Source organism: Schistocerca nitens, chromosome 5 (assembly GCF_023898315.1).
Source record: "Schistocerca nitens isolate TAMUIC-IGC-003100 chromosome 5, iqSchNite1.1, whole genome shotgun sequence".
NCBI classification, from domain to species: domain Eukaryota; kingdom Metazoa; phylum Arthropoda; class Insecta; order Orthoptera; family Acrididae; genus Schistocerca; species Schistocerca nitens.
In genome coordinates, this window is record NC_064618.1 from 411,212,942 (window position 1) to 411,234,264 (window position 21,323).

A 21,323-nucleotide genomic window follows, 5' to 3' on the forward strand; every position below is an offset into this window, starting at 1 on the left:
TCTTACCCAATACACTATTGTTGTTGATCTGTTTTGTGGGCATTGCTATGGGTGGATGCAATGGCCTCTCATTGGTAGCAGAAGGGGTTTCCCCTGGGTTGTAGTATCCTCCTGAGATAGACTATCTAACTTATCTATTATGTACATTTTGTCGTGTCATATCTATCTGCATATTCAGGATTTGTTTGATATATAATTGATAGTTTTATGTTTTGTAGATGTTGTTGTGAGATGCATTTTGACACCCTCTATTTTGTGACTGAACTGCGTATGTGTAACGTTTTGAGCCTCTTTCAATTAGTTCATGTTCCAGTTCATCCACCATTAAAATTAATGCACTCTGAAACATAGTCCATTGCAAGAGTTCAGGTTTTACTGTATGTGTAACTATTGGACCTACCTTACCTACAGCACACATTTTGTCCAGATAATCTGTATTATCGATATATGTGTCTTGGGTGGCTTGCATGAATATTTACTGACTTTTTTAAAAAAATATTAGATTAAAAAAATCTACTCGCCAAGTGGCAGCAGAACACACACACATAATACTGTTGTAATTGGCAAGATGTTGGAGTTAGTCGCTCCTCCTTCAGGCATGAGGGTTGAAGGGGAAGGAAGAAGGATGAAAGAAAAGAACTGTAGAGGTCTAGGAAAAGGGGTAAATCTCGGGGAAAGTCTCGCAGAACCGTGGGTCAGGGGAGACTTAACCATACGGGAATGAGAAGGAAAGACTAATTGTTGGGGACTGCATCAGACGAGATTTGAAAACCTGAGAGCTTAAAGGTGGAAGACAGGGTGATACGCAAGACAGAGATTACTACTAAAACATCATGCACTGACTGGTTTGATATGGCCCTCCACAAATTCCTCTTCTGTGCCAACCTCTTCATCTGAGAGTAACACCTGCAACCTATGTCTTCAGTTATTTCCAGGATGTATTACAATCTGTCTTCAGTCTTCCTCTACATTTTTTACCCTCTACAGCTCCCTCTAGTGCCATGGCTGTTACTTCCTGAGGCCTCAACCCATGTCCTATAATCCTGTCCCTTCACATTGTCAGTGTTTCCCACATATTCCTTTCGTCCGCGATTTTGTGCAAAACCTCCTCATCCTCCTCATTTCTTACCATATCAGTCTACGTAATTTTCAAAATTCGTCTGTAACACCACATCTCAAATGCTTCGATACTCTTCTGTTTCGGCTTTCCCAATGTCCATGTCTCATTAACATACAATGATGTCCTCCAAACGTATATTCTCTTGGCCAGGAATGCCTCTTTTGTCAGCACTAGCCTGCTTTTGATGTCATCCTTGCTGTGTCTGTCATTGGTTATTTTGCTCCCTAGGTAACAGAATTCCTTAACTTCATCTACTTTGTGACCATTAATCCTGATGTTAAGTTTCTCACTGTTTACATTTCTGCTACTTCTCATTACTTTGGTCTTTCTTGGATTTGCTCTCAGTCCATATTCTGTACTCATTAGACTGTTCATTCCATTCAGCAGATCGTAATTCTTCACTTTCAGTCAGCATAGCAATGTCATCAGCGAATTATATCACTGGTATCCTTTCACTTTGAATTCTAATTCCACTCCTGAACCTTTCTTTTATTTCCATCATTGCTTTTTCATTGTACAGATTGAACAGTAGGGGCGAAAGACAACATCTCTGTCCTACAGTCTTTTTAATCCGTCCACTTCATCCTTAGTTGTCCACCCTTATTATTCCCTCTTGGCTCTCGTGTATTACCCATCTCTCCCAGTATCTTACTCCTATTTGTCAGAATTTTGAGCATCTTACACTATTTTACATTGTCGAATGCTTTTTCCAGGTTAACAAATCCTATGAATGTATCTTGATTTTTCTTTAGTCTTGCTTCCATTATCAACTGCAATGGCAGAATTGCCTCTCTCATGCCTTTACCTTTCCTAAAGCCAAACTGATCGTAATCCAATGCATCCTCAATTTTCTTTTCCATTCTTCTGTATATTATTCTTGTCAGGAACTTGGATGCAATAGCTGTTAAGCTGACTATGTGATAATTCTCACACTTGTCAGCTCTTGGCAGTTTTTGGAATTGTGTGGATGATTTTTTCCGAAAGTCAGATGGTATGTCACCAGACTTGTACATTTTGCATAACAATGTGAATAGACGTTTTGTTGCCACTTCCTCCAATAATTTTAGAAATTCTGATGGCATGTTACCTAGCTCTACTTCCGTATTTGCCCTTAATCTTACAAAGCTCTTTTAAATTCTGATTCTAATACTGGATCCCCTATATCTTCTAAATCGACTCCTGTTTCTTTTTCTATCACATCAGACAGATCTTCCCCCTAATAGAGGCCTTCAGTGTACTCTTCCCACCTATCTGCTCTTTCTTCTGCATTTCACAGTGGATTCCTGTTGAATTCTTAATGTTACCACCCTTGTTTTTTTTTTTTTTTTCGCTGAAAGTTGTTTTGACTTTCCTACATGCTGAGTCAGTCGTCCTGCCGATCCTTTCTTTTTCAATTTCTCCACATTTTCCAAGCTGCCATTTTGTTTTAGCTTTCCTGGACTTCCTATTTATGTCATTCCTCAGCGACTTGTGTTTCTGTATTCCTGAATTTTCCCCGCACATTTTTGTACTTCGTTCTTTCATCGATCAACTGAAGTATTTCTTCTGTTACTCATGGTTTCTTCACAATTACCTTCTTTGTCCTTATGTTTTTCTTTCCATCTTCTCTGATTGCCTTTTTTTGAGTTGTTCATTCCTCCTCAGCTGTATTGCCTACTGAGCTATTCCTTATTGCTGTCTCTATAGCCTTAGAGAACTTAAAATGTGTCTCGACATTCCTTAGTACTTTCGTGTTCCACTTCCTGACTAATCTCTTAGTTCACCCTACTCTTCGTCGCTACTACAATGTGATCTGAGTTGTATCTGCTCCTGGCTGCGCCTTACAATCCACTACCTGATTCCGGAATCTCTGATACGTTCTCTATTCATCTTCAGCTTGCGATGTTGACATGTATACCTGAACTATCATTGTCAGTGTTGGTTTGCTGTCAATTTTGATAAGAACAACTCACTCTCTGCCCTACCTTCCTATTCATAACAAATCCTACTCCCGTTACACCATTTTCTGCTGCTGTTAATATTACCCTATACTCACCTGACCAGAAATCCTTGTCTTCTTCACTTAACTCACCCCTCTTTATCTAGATTGAGCCTTTGCATTTCCATTTTCAGATTTTCTAGCTTCCCTGTCATATTCAAGCTTTTGACATTCCATGCCCCAACTTGTAGAACATTATCCTTTTGTTGGCTATTCAATCTTTTTCCTCATGGTGGTTTCCATTGCCTTCTGCATCCTTATGCCCATGATAATTGCTAATTCTCCCATCTTTAGGTCCAGTTTCCCACCCCAAGGACAAGAGAGTGCACTGAACCTCCCTCCGTTCCTCCGCCATATTTCACGAGGCTTTTGGCAGAATGAGGGTGACTTTGTATGCCAGAAGTCTTCAGTCACCAATACTGATGATTAATCAAAAGTTAAGTGGTGGCGAGATTCAAACCTGCGACTGGTATCTTTTTGATTACTAGAGTGGGTGTCACGTATCATGGCGGGTGGTGGGGGAGTTCTGTGCAGCCAGCAGTTAATGGTGGGGGGAGCCAGCTGCCAGCCGTGACAGTCAGTGTAGCCACATTGTGTGTTTCCGCTCCATTCGACTGTCGGCTACTGACCGCCGCCCATTGCAGTATGCGCGCATGCAGGAAAGGAGACAAGCGCAGTAATACCTACCGTATACGTCTTTGTGAGAAAGGTGTTGTCATCGAAACGTCTGCCTTTAAAATATGCAGTTGTATAAAATATGTAAAAAAAAAAAGCTATGAACATTGGCAAGAAAAATAGACAAACTTGCATTGTTTATTGTGTGTGTTTATCAACACAAGAATACCATGCTGAGTAACTGGGAAAACTGCTGCGCATTTATTTATCTTTCCTACTCTAACTCATAAAATACAATCTTCTTGTGCTGCCTTGAAAAATAAAATTTGAAAAGTAGAAGAACCAGCGTGAAGCACAATAAGGCGTCTCCCTTTTCCCACAGGAACCTTCAGGCCACCAACATCGTCACTTGTCTTCCAGCACATTGGTCTTGAATAGTTCCGGTGAACGTAATGTTTCATTGAGATAATAAATACGTGCTTTTTCTGCTTGTTTTATCTAGTGCATTTCTCTCAAGAACACAGTTCTTGCTGCTACAATGTCACTTCTCTCTAAGAGCAGTTTTCTTCCGTCATTGCTCTTTCTGTATTTAAATCCCATCTCCCTTAATATTCTGAGCATAGTAGATTTGCTGCCATTGAATCTTTCAGCTTCTTTCATGTAGGAACATAATTTAGCTGCCTTAGGATATTCACCTTGGCTATACATGTCGAATATTTTGCGCCGTAACACATTCTTGCTGAAATCTTCGAGCTCACTTACGAATTTCTTTCGATTTCGGCACTTACCAGGCGACTTAAAAATAGGTGCTTCGTTCTCTTCAGTAGATGCTTTGGCTTCGCTGGCGATCCGTTGTACAGTTCTCAAACCGATACCACACACCTCAACTGTTCATTCTTGGCACTTGGCAAGACTGGGCGACACTTTTTTGTCTGCTGTGGCTGCTGCTTCCAGCTCCCGTCTAAAGAACTGATACATGCGAAATATTATTTCTCTCGCCTGCCTGTGTAATACTGGGTGAGATTTGCTGTTGCCACTCACATTACCACAATACCTGGCAATAACTTCTAAAAAAGCACGACACACAATGCTAAAACCAGCCGTAAACTTGCTACGCACAGAATGACGTTAAATCGGGCGCTCGCTATTGCTGACTGACTCCTATTGGTCGGCAGGTCACGTGACTTCCGTGCTACTGTGCATCCAGTCCTCACCCGCCAAGTAACATGACGCCCGCTCTAATCAAAGACGCAGCCCCTAGACCATGGGCATGATGTCATTTCATTTTTACTGTTTAATGTATCCTACTGCAGTAAACGATGCTGCCATCGCCATGCCACAGTGGGGCTCCAGCTTCTGCTTTTTGTGTATGTAGATCATTTTTTCATCTTTTGTAGAAATGTCCGATTCTGGATTTACTGTGTATAGAGGCTGGAATTCGTATTCCAGTTAGAGGCTATAGTCAGTCTTCTCAATTTGTCTGATGTACGAGAGTTTGTAAGTTAAGACACTCAGTCTTTCTGCCCCTGGTGCAGGTCCTGCCTCATTTCTTACAGGCATTGGATCCTATTTTATGCTCCGGTCTTAGACATTTAGCTTTTTTATGCCCTTCTTCACCGCATGTGCCACAAATTATTCGAGGGGCTCTGCAACACTTCAGTGTGTCCCAGATTACAACACTTGAAACATTTTGCGCCTGAAAACCTTAATCTTGTGGCCTGGATTTAAATCTGTTTCACTTCATTTGTAAATTCCTCTCTGGATATGTGTTCTGATAAATTTAACTTGCATAGTTCATCCAGAAACTAATTTTCCTAGTAAGTTGTTGGCACCTGATAATTACCACTAGCAGTCTTCTCCCCCCCCCAATCTCCCCCCCGATCTCCCTCCCCCCGATCTCCCTCCCCCCCGATCTCCCTCCCCCCGATCTCCCTCCCCCCGATCTCCCTCCCCCCGATCTCCCTCCCCCCGATCTCCCTCCCCCCGATCTCCCTCCCCCCGATCTCCCTCCCCCCGATCTCCCTCCCCCCGATCTCCCTCCCCCCGATCTCCCTCCCCCCCGATCTCCCTCCCCCCCGATCTCCCTCCCCCCGATCTCCCTCCCCCCCGATCTCCCTCCCCCCCCCGATCTCCCTCCCCCCCGATCTCCCTCCCCCCGATCTCCCTCCCCCCCGATCTCCCTCCCCCCCGATCTCCCTCCCCCCCGATCTCCCTCCCCCCCGATCTCCCTCCCCGCCATCTCCCTCCCCCCCACCGTCTGTGGCCCCCCCCCACCGTCTGTGCCCCCCCCCACCGTCTGTGCGCCCCCCCACCGTCTGTGGCCCCCCCCACCGTCTGTGGCCCCCCCCACCGTCTGTGGCCCCCCCCCCACCGTCTGTGGCCCCCCCCCACCGTCTGTGGCCCCCCCCCCCCACCGTCTGTGGCCCCCCCACCGTCTGTGGCCCCCCCCCCACAGTCTGTGCCCCCCCCACCGTCTGTGCCCCCCCCCACCGTCTGTGACGCCCCCCCACCGTCTGTGACGCCCCCCCCACCGTCTGTGCCCCCCCGCCACCGTCTGTGACGCCCCCCACCGTCTGTGCCCCCCCCAACCGTCTGTGCCCCCCCCCCACCGTCTGTGCCCCCCCCCCACCGTCTGTGCCCCCCCCCCACCGTCTGTGCCCCCCCCACCGTCTGTGCCCCCCCCCCCACCGTCTGTGCCCCCCCCCCCACCGTCTGTGCCCCGCCCCCCACCGTCTGTGCCCCGCCCCCCACCGTCTGTGCCCGCCCCCCACCGTCTGTGCCCGCCCCCCACCGTCTGTGCCCGCCCCCCACCGTCTGTGCCCGCCCCCCACCGTCTGTGCCCGCCCCCCACCGTCTGTGCCCGCCCCCCACCGTCTGTGCCCGCCCCCCACCGTCTGTGCCCGCCCCCTCTCCACAGCCTGTGCCCGCCCCCTCTCCACAGCCTGTGCCCCCCCCCCTCTCCACAGCCTGTGCCCCCCCCCTCTCCACAGCCTGTGCCCCCCCCCCTCTCCACAGCCTGTGCCCCCCCCCCTCTCCACAGCCTGTGCCCCCCCCCCTCTCCACAGCCTGTGCCCCCCCCCCTCTCCACAGCCTGTGCCCCCCCCCCTCTCCACAGCCTGTGCCCCCCCCCCCCTCTCCACAGCCTGTGCCCCCCCCCCTCTCCACAGCCTGTGCCCCCCCCCTCTCCACAGCCTGTGCCCCTCCCCCTCCACCGCTTTAGTGCCCTGATGAATTTTGCAATCACCTTAAAGGTTATATTTTCAAAATTGATGTCTACTGGTGGTGCATGCAATGTCTGCACAAGTAAATATACTACATCTGTATTAAGTTGTTTATAACTGGGTACAGTGTTTGCTGGCACAGTGAGAAAGTAATCATTGAATTTGGTAGTCAGTAAGGTGAAAGTGTCACCAAGATAAGTGTGTCTGAAATTTTGTCACAGAGGCCTAATTTTTCCTTTTACTTGATGTATGTCAGGAATCATATGATCAGTCAATTGAGGGAGATGGTGCAGTGGTTGAGGCAGTAGAGTCATATGCAGGGATGGGGTACACATCCCTAAATAAGCACTGAGCGAGGTGGCACAGTGGCTAGCACACTGGACTCGCATTCGGGAGGACGACGGTTTAATCCTGTGTCCAGCCATCCCGATTTAGGTTTTCCATGATTTCTCTAAATCGCTGCAGGCAAATGCTGGGATGGTTTCTTTGAAAGAGCACAGCTGACTTCCTTCGCCATCCTTCCCTAATCCGATGAGACCGATGACCTCGCTGTCTGGTGTCCTCCCACAAACAACCCCTAAATGAGCATTCAAATTTAATTAATCATAAGCAAAGGTTTTAAGAAGTCTACAACTGTGTTGTTAATAATTAAAATAATAAATTTAATGCACCAGTTAAGTTTCTTTCATGTGTGGCACAGTGTGTTTCAAGAATTCAATCTCATTTTCAAGTGCTGTAGAAGTTAACTTCATTTTTGAATCAAATCAGTTCATGTGCAGATGTACGAGGTCTGTTCAAAAAATTTCAGAACTTTGTCCACAAAATTTTTCTAACTTACTGTTTACTTATTGTGCATGGTCTCCTTCGAAATACAATTGTCCACAATTGATACACTGCTCCCAACACTGTTTCCACTTTTGGAAGCAGTCATGGTATGCCATTTTCATTTTCTGTGCAGTAGTCACGCACCAACATGGATGAATGTGTGGGTGCATTATCGTGATGCAAGAGCCAGGAATTGTCTCTCACATTACAGGCCATTTCCTTCTCACATTTTCTCGCAGGCATTGCAATGTGGCCCAATAACACTATCAATTAACAGTTTGTTCCTGTGGCATGAATACATGATGAACTAATACTTTAAAAGTCAAAGGAAAGTATCATCATGGCTTTGACATTTGACATTTGATCTGACCTGACCTGACTGGTCTTGGAGAGAGCCTTTCCCAACCCATTGTGAAGACTGAACATTGATCTCGACATCGTCTACATCGATACTCTGCAAGCCACTGTAATGCGTGTGGTGGATGGTACCATGCTCCACTAATCATTTCCTTTCTTGTTCTATTCGCGAATAGAGCAAGGGAAAAACTATTGTGTATATGCCTCCATATGAGCCTTAATTTCTCGTATCTTGCCTTTGTGGTCCTTACGTGCAATGTATGTTGGCAGCAGCAGAATCGTTTGGCAGTCCTCTTCAAATGCTGATTCTCTAAATTTTCTCAATAGTTTCTCGAAAAGAATGTCGCCTTCTCTAAGGGTTTCCCATTTGAGTTCCTGAAGCATCTCCGTAATACTTCCATGTTGTTCAAACCTACCTGTAACAAATCTAGCAGCCTGCAACTGAATTGCTTTGACATCTTCCTTCAACCTGAGCTGGTATGGATCCCAAACACTTGAGCAGTGCTCAAGAAGTGGTCACGCCACCGTCCTATATGTGGTCTTCTGTACAGGTGAACCACTGTCTCCTAAAATTTTCAAATAAACCAAAGTCGACTATTTGACTTTCGTACCACAGTTCTCACAAGCTTGTTCCATTTCATATCGCTTTGCACTATTACGCCCAGATATTTAAACAACATGACTGTGTCAAGGATACTAGTAACATTGTATTCGAACGTTACAGGTTTGATCTTCCTACTCATCCACATTAACTTAAGATTTCCCACATTTAGGCCTAAGTGCCATTCATCGCACCAACTGGAAATTTTGTTTAAGTTGTCTTGTATCTTCCTACAGTCAATCAACTTCGACATCTTACGGTACATCATGGCATCATCAGCAAACGGCCTCAGATTGCTGCCCACCCTGTCCACCAAATCATTTATGTATATAGAGAACAGCAGGAGGTCTATCACACTTCCCTGGGGGCACTGCTGGCTATACCCTTGTCTCTGATGAACACTTGCCTGTGAGGACAACATCCTGGGTTCTGTTGTTTAAGAAGTCTTCAAGCCACTCGCATATCTGTGTTCATACCTTCAACGGGCGTCCTGAACAAGGGTTATCTTTAACTTCCACCAGGCCATTTCTAAACCATGTGAACCATTTGTAACACAGAGTTTGTCTTAAGCGCTCATCACTGTAGGCTTCCTATGTCGTTTGGTGTGTCTCTGTAAAGGCTTTCTTGAGTTCCATAGAAAATTTATTGCAGACACCTTGCTCCTCTAACTTTGCTATCTTGAAATTCGCAAACTGTGCACCACAACACTCTACTCAATACAGCACTGAACAATAAGTAACAGACATACTCATATTTCCAGCAGTTACACATCAGACACAGGTGGGTGCAGGGATACCAACTGCATTTCATTCCAACACACCATTAGTGCAAAATTATGAATTTTCTGTAATTTTTTGAACAGACTTTGTATTTGCATTATCTTTGTATTATTTTATAAAGAAAAAAGATCTCACACACACACACACACACACACACAAACACACACACGCACACACACACGGGGAGGGGCAGGGCAGAGAGAGAGAGAGAGAGAGAGAGAGAGAGAGAGAGAGAGTGTTTCTCTTTGGTCTTCATTGTAGCTTTAATGAAGAATATCTAAATGTAGCATTGAACCCTGACCCATCTCTATTTTAAGATCACTCACATTTTCTGTGAAAATTTACATTATCCAGTATCCATCATTATTGATTGACTGATTGATTGATTTTAACAGGAGAGCTAAAACACCATAGGTCTTACCGCCACTGCCTGCACTGAAACTAGGTTTATTGTGCGGTATCACTCCCTGTATATCTAGTAAAGCTAACCAGTGCCATTATATAGTGCAAGGAGTCCCTCAACCAGTTTTTTGTTAGACACAATTTCTTCAGGTCTAGTTGTCCGGAAGATTCTGTATCTTTTACTCTCCAATGCCATGCATTCGAAGATTAGGTGTGATCAGTTTCTTCACCCTCATCACAGATCCTTCATTGTGTGTAGGTGTTTTTTGAAGTTCCCATGACTGGTCATCAGTCCAGTCATGAGTTTGATCTCTGTTCAATCCCAGGATTACAGAGCTTCTTTTAAAACATGGCTTGGGCATCATTACCTTACCATGTTTTTGTTTATGGACCTTGGTCCAATATCCTACGCGCTGTTTCCTAAGCCAGTTCTGTAGTTCTAATTTGATCATATCCTTGGTGCTTGTCAAGACAGGTTCCCGTCCAGTAAATGGAGTTGTTGCCCCCATCCTAGCCAATCTATCAGCTTGTTCATTGCCGCAGATCCCCAAGTGGCCAGGGAACCACACTAGGTTCAGCCTTTTGCTTCCCCCCAGCTCCACCAGAGCCCTGTGGCAATCTGCAACAATCTTAGATCTTCTTGCCGGAGCTGCCAATGATTTCAGGGCTATCTGGCTGTCTGAATGGATGTAGATGCTACACATATTCTCCTCCACACATTCCCTAATTGCAGTAATTTCGGCTTGGAATACAGAGGCCAGTTTCCGTAGAGACATGATGCTCTCCAGTCTTGGCTGAACCCCGTACAAACCTGCCCCAATGCCTTGGTCTGGTTTCGACTCATCGTTGAACCAAACGATGTCCCCCATACGATGTCGAACTGTTTTCTCCCACTGCTCTGTACTTCCAATTATTATGTTCTAAGGCTTGTCGAAGCAGTTGGGAGTTGTTATATAGTCGGCAGGCATTTCCCCAGCCATACCTATATTTACCTCATTCACCATGTTAGTGTGTGATTCTGGATATCCAAATGAGACACAGTTTTGGCCAGTTTTAAGTCTGTATGCACCAGCCGCTGCCTCCATCTTAACCCAAAGATGAAGTGGAGGCATATCCAGCATGGCTTCGATTCCAGTAGTTGGTGTGCTGCTAATTCCGTCCGTTATGGCTAAACAGGCCAATCTCTGCACCTTATCTAGCTCTTTAGCAGCAACCCGCTGTTCTGCCTTCTTCCACCACACTATGGCCCCATAGGAAATCCTAGGTGTGTATCCAATGCATACCCCTGGGGCTTAGGGCCTAGTTTTTGCCACAATCCCTCCTAGTACTCACTAAAGTACTTTTTGCCTTGGAGCAGATACTCTTAATATGAGGGGTCCAAGTTAGCTTCTCATCCAAGGTTACCCCCTAGATATTTCACTGTACCCTTCACAGGTAGAGTTTCATCGAAGAGCTTTAGATTCCAACTTGTATGCTGAATATGTCTCTTCGTAAATGGCACCACAACAGTCTTCTTAGGATTAACTCTCAGATCCTGTTTAATGCACTATTTTTGCACAATATCCAACCCTCCTTGTGCCATATTCCTGACTGTGTCAGTAAATTTGCCAAGTATTACTATGACAAGGTCATCTGCGTATCCTTGACAGAAGCATTGTCTAGCATTTACTTCCTCAATGAGTTTGTTCACCACTAGATTCCACAATAGAGGAGACAAAACTCCTCCTTGTGGACAGCCTCTAGTGGTCTTAATTACCATCTTTTTATTCATCATGGTACCTCCTACCTTCCTTCCACTAAGCATGGCCCTGGTCCACCTACATTTAGTGGTCCCCAGGTCATGCACCTCTGCTGCCCTTACCATGGAATCAAAGGTCATGTTACTGAAGGCCCCCTCAATATCCAGGAAGATGCAGAGGGCTATTTCTCGGAAGTGAAGTGCTTTTTCCACCTTCCCAACGAGTTGGTGGAGAGCTGTCTCACATGATTTACCTGGTTGGTATGCGTGTTGGTTCAGGTGTAGAGTGACTCTCCTTAACCCCCTCTCCCCAACATAAACATTAACCAATTTTTTCAACGTTTTGAGAATGGAGGAGGACAGACTGAATGGTCTCATATCCTTTCTGGGGTCACATACTGGTCTGTGTTATCTGGCAGAGCATATTGAGGAAAGTGAGTTTTGAGGAACAATTCCAGTGTCTCATGTGCTGTCTTTGTAAATTCCCCATCCTCCTTCCTCAACATACCTCCTGGATTGGTTGGTACGCTAGTGAGACTCTTGTGAAATCTGGCTTGTGCAGCCGTGCCCTCCACTTCCTCACAGACTGCCTGCCAGGATGCTTCCTTTGCTTGTCTTATTGCAAGATTGTAATTGACAAGGACCTCACGATATTTAGCCCATTGTCCTTTACGTCTCGCAATGTTAAACAGTCTCTGTACCTGTTTTCTTTGTGTTTCCAGTTTGTTATTCCACCAAGGAACACTCCTATTTGTGCACTTTCTGGTGATTGTGCAGTTGTCCTGATATGAGGTCACTATGGCAGAGGTAACAGCCTCTGCTACTTCCTCAAATTCTACTGGCTTCCTTATCGTGGTTTTAATTTCTGATAAACCCAAGTCAAGGTCCCTTCTATGTGTCTCCTAGTCTGTTTTCCTGGGATTTCTGTAAGTCATGGTCTGTCAATTCCCATTTCAACCTTGAATTTAATGTACATGTGGTCCGATGAGGATGGCTCCAACACCACATGCAATTTTTTGACATAGCTACCCATTGTCATGGAACCAAGTGTTACGTCAATTACTTCTGCTATTCCTGAATGTAGGTTCATTGCCCCTATTGAGGACCTCTAAGTTGTTAGCTAAGAGAAATTCAAGAAGGTACTCACCTCTACTGTTGGTATCCTTGCTTCTCCACAGTAGGTTGTGGATATTGGCGTCGCATCCCAACAGCAGTTGGTCACCTTGCTGATGGCAAATCTCTACCAGTCTCCTCACCTCCAAGGGAGGGGGAGAACTGTCTTCATAAGGAAGGTATGCTGAGGCCAAAATAATTTCCCTCGTGATACCTTCCTCACATTGCTGCATTTTGATGGTTACTAAGTCCCTAGAGCAGAAATCCATCATTGGCATGAAAGAAATGCCATTTCTAACATATGTGCATGTTCTGGAGTTTCTTAGATTCCTAGCGTATATCAGCTTACCTCCAGTGCCTCTGAGGTCCGATACACCCCCTTTGTATAAATAGGGTTCTTGTATCAGGGCCATGTCCACTTCCTGTCTCTCCAGGCAGCAGCTCAGGGCAGCAGAGGCCCCTTTACTGTGCTGCAGACTAATCTGTAGCACCTACAGGCTCCGTCTTAACTGCCATTTTTGAGTTCTTTGAGAACCCTGACAGTGACCTGCGAGAACCCTAAAAACAGTTTCAGGTCCTGCTCCTGCGTCACCTTCAGGGACTTCTCACCAACGTCCACCACCAGGGTTCGTCCTTCCGGAGCAACCTTCTGGTTAATCACTCTCCAGTCTTCTGTCGGGTCTTTTGGGTTCTGGGCCCCTATTTTCCTGAACAGAGTCCTGGGAGGGACTTCCTTAAGGATCTTAGGAACCCATAATGATATCTTTGCAGTCTTAAGAAGCTCCGCTACCGTCTTGACCAGCAGCTTCTCATCTTCCCATGGGGATATCATGGGCGCCTTGTCCTTGAGCCATTTTACTGTGTGCACCCCCTCACAGACAAAAATGAGTGCACCATGATCTAGATAGACCCTCCTGAAGTTGGGACCTGGGCCAGCGTCCCCACCAATCTTTTCAAAGAGGGCCATCTGTACTAGTTCCTCCTGCTGTTAGGTGATGGCCACCAGTGCATAACCTTCCATGATAACTGCCATCCTAAAAACCGAGACTGCAGTACTATAGGTCTGTTTCCCTATTTATTGCCTCGGTTTTTTCTGGACTCACTTATCCAGGGAGGAGGGAGTCTTTGATTCCTCCCTTATCCGCTTACTACCTGTCTTTGACGTTGTGGGGGTCTGTGTGTCCCCTTCAACCTGAGACAGTTTTTTCCTGGGGGTCTCGGGTTCTAGTACCTTTACTTCCAACCACTTGTTTTTAGGAAGCGATTCTTTTCCTTCCTTTTTCCTCTGTTCCTTGAGTAGCTTCCTCCTCTGGGCCCCAGACAAGCCTTTGATCTTAATTTGGTCTAGCTTCTCGGTTACTGTTCCCACTTCTGGCTCAGTTCTAGACCCTGATTCAGTAGTGGAAATGCCTTTCATCAGTCCTGTCTCTGATGTTTGAGTATCTGAGGTCTCAATTTGCCCCTCAGTTTCTTTTTCTTTATTTTCTATAGTCATGTCCATGTTGGCCCCACGAGATTTGGGGATCTAGAAGGTCCACACTACGAATACCCTGCGCGGTGTAAGGCTAATTACTCAGGGAGGTCGCCCGGTATCCCTGAGGCTCCATTTGTGACACATCTTCCCATGTGCCACGCACTCCTCACCACGGATCACATCACACCTTGGGTTGGGTCAGGGAATATGGTAGGACTAGGAGTGGATAGGGAAGATGGGACGTTGTGGGACACTATTAGTCTAATCCATTGGCTGAGGCCTTTCCGGCAGTAGGTCCTCTACCTTCGGCATAGCCTTCAGCTTCCCGCAGATACGCAAGCCCCTCCACCCGCACGGACAGTGCTTCGACAAGTTGTTGTCCTCCGGAGAGGATCCATCATTATTAGTTGATATCAAATACATCTACTTGTGTTTCTAATTTGTGCTGCAATTGCTGAATGAATGCATGATAGACTTACGTATATCGTACGATTATTTGCTTTATTATGGAAGTATTCAGTGGAGTGATTTCATTGCAATAGTGGTGTAACCTTATATAAGAAAACTAGCTACAAATAGAGCTCCGCAGAAATAGGTAAGTTCTAGGTAATGTAGAGAAAACAGTTACTGTACATCTGTTGAGTCTGATTATTAGCATGTAGTTGATTGACACTTGTATGTTTTTGCATACTATTTAGACCACAGTTGCACAGTCTTTGTATAATGTCAAATATATTTAAACGGTGTACATAATTTGTAGCAGTTAATTTAGGGTGTAAAGGGAAAATCACAGTTATAATGTCTTATTACAAAATGTATACATAGAAAAACTGCAAGAATTCACAGGGGAGAAACAACATTGAGGAAAGGACTGCATGGGGCACATGCAAAAATTTCTCGGACTAGTTACCTAAATGTAATAGAGATTTATTATAAAATTAACAAAGTTAGAGATATTAAGAGAAATGAATGAAATAAGTATAGTACAGATTGAAAGCTTGATAAAACCACTTGACTGTTGGTACACAAGTGTCATCATTTATACTTCTTGGCCGCACGGTTAGGGGTGCCATGTCACGGATTGCTCGGGCCTTCCCGCTGGAGGTTTGAGTCGTCCTTTGGGCATGGGTGTGCATAAGTTAGTTCAAGTAGTGTGTAAGTCTAAGGACTGATGACCTCAGCAGTTTGGTCCCTTAGGATTTCACACACATTTGAACATTTTTTTATACTTCTTGCAGTAATTAACAATATTTTCCCAGTAGTCGCACACCCATTCAAGAAGTGTGCATATTAATTGTTTTCAGAGACATATTTTCAAAGGTGGAACAAAGATGGACAAGTGTGAGGATTCTTTGGGGCGGCGGTGCAGTGTGGTTAGGTCTTTGAGTCAAGAAGATATAAGTGTAAGTAATTTTTTTAATACATTTACTCATTGCATAACAAGAAGTTACATAACTTTCCTATTGTATTCCACAGTTTCTATTTACAATCTGTTGCTGTTGCCACACTTTGTTTCGGATTTCTTTGCTCCACAGCATTATCATTTTATCATACCCTGTTGTGTTGCTATATTTTATCCACCATATTTGAGCGAGTCTGATTTCCAATTAGAAATTTGAATTCCACTATTTTTGGGCTACATAAGCCTTAAAAATAATTGTACTGCAAACTGACTAGGTTGCTCTGTTCGAATTTATAGTTTTCGTTAGTTTGGCATTTTATTGTAAAATTTAGTGCAAAGGTTGAGAAGAGGCTATCCGTGCATTTGTCATTGGTTCTTGAAAGCTTGTTAATTTGTTTCTGATTAATGGAACTGTGTTTCACAGTGTGTGAACGTAATTGATATTCCTTTGTCAGAATCTTTCAGTAAGACTACGGCCCTTTATTTAAAAAAAAAAAAAAAAGATAGTATAGCAGTGTTTGCTAGGTACTTGTTTATTACGTTAATACTCCAGTAGCTACACAACTGCTGCTCACTTATCTTAACCAGTTAGTTTCTGTTCTGGTGTCATTGAAGCAGATACTTAGTTAACATTGTAATTTAAGGAATTGAAAGTAATTGCAACTTGGCAGAATATCAGTATTATGAGAGCATGTTGTATATATATATATATATTTTCAGTGATCATATTTTTTGCCCTTTTACAATATCTTCAGATAAACACTAATGTGAGAAGAAAGTCTTGTACATGTGGTGCTGTGCCCCTTCCAGATATTGAAAATATTAATATTGTTGACATAATCTTCCCAGTAGAGTTTCATTTTATTTCATTGCTGAACTGGTGTTAGGCACATGCCAGTCAGCTGTGGCATGTTGTATATAATGTTTTTTCAGAACGTGCCAAAGAAATTTGCTAGTAACATTCCTGTAATTATTCAATTATATGACTGGTATGGTAATTAGCATACAAATTCTGATGATTTGCAGGACAGGGACATTTGCTTAGTTGCTTGTTTCATAACCTTTGAAAAGGTAATGTATTTCTCCGCAGGTGCAGTTTTCAGACTTTTCAACACTGTAAAGGGTCATAGGCAGAAGTAAGAACCTGCATGGTGTATGAAATAAATTACATGCAAATGATCATATCACATATGTTACTTATGTGACACAAATTTCTTAATTGTTTGAATTGGACCTTGTGCATCATTTTTTTTTTTGCACTGTCTTCACTTCATGAGCATGACTTTTAGTTGCATCTGCTTCTGTCAATTTGCTCATTTGATTCTGATATACATTTAATTTCGGTGTTTATTCCAGCAAGGTCCCCCCCCCCCCCCCCCTCCATGCTTATGTCTTACACAGTTAAACCTACTATTCATGTATCTGCTCATCCGAGACAAGAATTACCTTCTAGATTAATTATTCATGGACAGAACAATAACAGTATTTCAGTTTGTGACAGCAGTCGTACATGCTGTAGCTTGAAAATTGAAGTGTTTCAATTTTACCTGTAGATATTGTTTTATTGTGGAATACTATCCCAGGTGCAAATCATTATGTAAAGCTATTATCAGGCAATGAATCTGAGGAGGAGAGGCCGGACTCAGACACTGTGACCCACTGATTTTGATGAGTTTCAGCATAGTAATTATCAGCCACTCAGAAGTAATTCCTGTGAAAGAGTGGCATATGTCATAACACTTCTCCAAATTCAAAACTGTGTACATGGGTTCATATTACACTTTTCGCAGTATCTCTTACTGTTTTATTCTTCATCGTGATAATGCAGAGTGTCATACTCCTTATTTACAATGTATTAGCTGATGGAGAGGAACACTGGATTAATGTCTCATTGCCCCTATTCACTTGGTCTGTTGGCTAACAACTTCCTTTGTTCTCTGATATCAAAGTAAAAATTCATGGACTCCTATTTTCATCACTTCAATAAGCCTTTCAGTCCTTCTAAAACCATGTTTTTGAGATACCAACATCAAAATGGAAAAAAAAAAATTTCCAGGATTGATGCAAAGGTGTATAAAAGTTAGTTAATTGCAAAGGCAAATGTGTGAAAAACAATAAAATGTTTTGTCTCAAAACATGTTTTTATCTATTTGTGTTTGTAAAAAAGGCAACCCTGTATATAGATTTCACATCAACTTGCATTCTCTGTGAAAAAGTAAAAAATATTGCAAAAAGTGAGATTCAAACACGTCTACCCAGTGTTGAGCACGATTTGAATGCAGGCCTTATTTTTCTTCATGACATTCACATTTGACCAGGACTTTCCTTCTGACATATATCTCCAACTAATCAGAATCAGATATTTTTAAATTTCTTGGAAACTATTAGTATGCAGACCTGATAAGTAGTAGTAATAAGATTTCCTTGGTTTTGAGTGGTCTGATGAATCCACCAGTTCTGGAATTGACCTATCATGACATATGACATTGATTTTTTTTTTTTCAAATGTATGTGCAAATCAGTTGGTTTCAGTGTCTGGTCATACTTCATAAGGCTCAATGAAATAGTTATTTTTGAATTTTCAGTTGTTTCATTTTGGTCTCTGCCTAGAGTGTTTGGTTTCAGGGTAAGAAGAGCTGAATTTAGCGAACTTCCTAATTTTAATAATTTCTGCATACAAAGGGGCCACCTAAAACATGTAGTCCCTCTTCCTTTTATAGTTTTTGAACAAAAAATTAACCTCTTTGTGTCTCCTGTATGAAAGTAGTCTTAAAAATGTAGAAAACAGGAAATGAATCTTTCCATTTGTATGTCTAGATTCGAATTTACTTTCAGTTGTTTGTGTAAAATGAAGTATTTACCGTAACAATATACACTCTTTGAAGGAAAAAAAAGGGATTTGACTAACTTAATATTATTCTTGTTAGTACGTGATTAACACTTTGAGTTGGGTCCCACAGAATGGACTTATTTGGACAGTTCTTTCATCCTTTTTCTTTCTGTATGTGTGTTTTTTCTGTCTTTTCAATTTCTGTGGCTATTTGGAATTTCCTTCATTTTCAGACACCAACAAGAACAGGCGATCGTATTAAATTATTCCAGGAACATGGGAGTGGTGGATTCACTCCCCTCTGTGAATTCCCTACTTTGAAAAAATCATTGTGTGACTCTAATTCGACCGTAGTACGCCTAAGATACTCAAGGAAAACTGCCAAACCACTGTTGTTGAGACGGCGGCTGATTTGTGTTGATTCTGAGAATAGCATGTGTGAAGAAAACAGTGTTATGCTGAAGTCACTTAGGCATAATAACTGTGACTCTAGTAGTGGATCCCATTCCAGCAAATGGGATGGCTTACATAAAAATTCAGTGAGCAATAAGTCTCAAATGAATATTGCTTTTAGCTCAGTGCAGTGCCAACAACCTACTGTTGATACTCATAATGAATTATTAGTAAATGATTACTGTGACAGACATCTTATAGATGGTAACATTCCCCTTACAGTTAGAAATATGAAATTAATTGGTGTACCTGAAAGCCTGAGTAATGGGAGATTGTTTCATGCAAAGTCTGTGACTTTTGAAGCGGAAGGTGATCACAGTAATTCCCCTGCCTTCCATGTCAACCTCCATTCAGCCTATCCAGTGGCAGCACCTTTACATAACTCAAGTGATAGAAATTGCAGTGTATGGTTAAGTGAATTGGACACAGAACGTACACAAGCTTTACAAAGAGACCAGTCTCCTTCTGTTCTTCCATCTACCCCAATCTGGGCTGCAAGTACACCTGCCCTGCAGGTCATCAGCTTAAACCAAAGCAGCTCCATATCACCCATCACCCGGTCTACTCAGAAAATGCCTAAAGCTATGCAGGTAAGCAATAAATCTTAAATGCGTAGACTCGTCCTTGCATGGAGGGCATAGGGTTGATGAGCATTATGGACTGACTAGCAAGCACTGGTGAACTGGTTAAGTTTTATGATTGGTGCAAATATTAAGTTCTCTTATGTGTAGCTTCAGTTTTGCACATTATGTGCAACTGAATAGTTGAAGAAGTAGAATTGAAATATTTAAGTGCACAGTGTTTTGTTTCAACAACAAAGTTTATTGTGTCTTCAAATAAGACAGTACATCTGGGTATATATAACACAGATAACTATCAGTTATTGCACTCATTTTAGTGGGAAGCTTTCTTGGTGATTGGTTGCTGCAATTAGTCAGTTTGTGTGAATTTTTAGTAAAATAATGATACATTTCTTGACACACGCATCTGAAATATAATCTCCTCACAGTCTGTTGACCACTGCAGATAATTTTTAGCTATTCACACATATTGCAACCTGGACTGTGTGTATTGCTTTTGTTATTTGTCATAAATTTTTGCAACACTTTGCAGATTCAGTTCAAGAACAACATTAGATCTTGGTATTGTATGAGGTTAGTCATTAAGTGGCAGTTGGTGGTACTAAGTTGCAGTTTGTCTACAAATGTCACATAATATGCATGTATCTTGATCGGAATGGAGAAGTGCAGCCTGTTGCGGTTGGGGAGGGGGGCTACAAAGTTGAAGCATGGCTCACTGTTTGGGACTTACATTAACTTGAAAATTGTTTCTTTGACATCTCAGTTTATCATCTAATATATATATATATATATAACAGAGGGAAACATTCCACGTGGAAAAAATATATCTAAAAAGAAAGATGATGAGACTTACCAAACAAAAGCGCTGGCAGGTCGATAGACACACAAACAAACACAAATATACACACAAAATTCAAGCTTTCGCAACAAACTGTTGCCTCATCAGGAAAGAGGGAAGGAGAGGGAAAGACGAAAGGATGTGGGTTTTAAGGGAGAGGGTAAGGAGTCATTCCAATCCCGGGAGCGGAAAGACTTACCTTAGGGGGAAAAAAGGACAGGTATACACTCGCGCACACACACACACATATCCATCCACACATACAGACACAAGCAGACAAGCTACAAAGTTGAAGCATGGCTCACTGTTTGGGACTTACATTAACTTGAAAATTGTTTCTTTGACATCTCAGTTTATCATCTAATATATATATATAACAGAGGGAAACATTCCATGTGGAAAAAATATATCTATATATATATCTATATATATATATATATATATATATATATATATATATATATATATATATATATATATATATATATAGTTGAGGTGGAAATGACAAAATAATATGTTACGCATCCAAGTATGGACAACCACCAACCTGATCAGACTTGGGCCCTACTCCTTATTCTAGTCCCATAATTTTATTGTTCGCACTATACTGCTATTAAGTTAAACTGTGGTTACCAGTCCTCATTCAGTCTTTGCCTGTGTAGTGCTCCGGACTCTTCCTTTATATTGCAGCATACCAAAATTTTGGTAGTTGCCACAGATGAAAGTGAACTTCACGAACTGTTTAAGTGAATGCTGTATGTCACTTTGAGTTTAAGCTCTGATCTCCACAAGTGATCAATTCTTTATACCTCTTTGAGAAATGTAGGTCAGATTTGGAATGACACAATAGTTTGCCTTAAGATGAAAGCATTATGGCTTTAAAGCCCTTACTCTAGACTAGAGAGGAAGCTTCCCATTCTTGAAATGGGAAGACAGGATTTTACATAGGTGGACCTATTTTTGTTCCATTCAGATTATTAAGAATTATTTTGTAAA

At 42.8% G+C, this 21,323-nt stretch overlaps 1 protein-coding gene across 6 annotated transcripts in view; it reads left to right on the forward strand.

Moving 5' to 3' along the window:
* Positions 1-21,323, forward strand: part of LOC126259675 (rho GTPase-activating protein 19) — a 126,608-nt gene that overhangs the window by 91,334 nt on the left and 13,951 nt on the right. For 3 of the 6 annotated variants that reach the window (XM_049956622.1, XM_049956623.1, XM_049956625.1), the window contains 2 exons: positions 15,528-15,626; positions 18,689-19,498. The exons of 1 other annotated variant lie outside the window; for it this stretch is intronic. In XM_049956622.1, the coding sequence (XP_049812579.1) occupies positions 15,528-15,626; positions 18,689-19,498 (909 nt within the window). The remainder of the gene's footprint in view (positions 1-15,527; positions 15,627-18,688; positions 19,499-21,323) is intronic. 2 more of the 6 variants (XM_049956624.1, XM_049956626.1) reach the window with 2 other exon arrangements.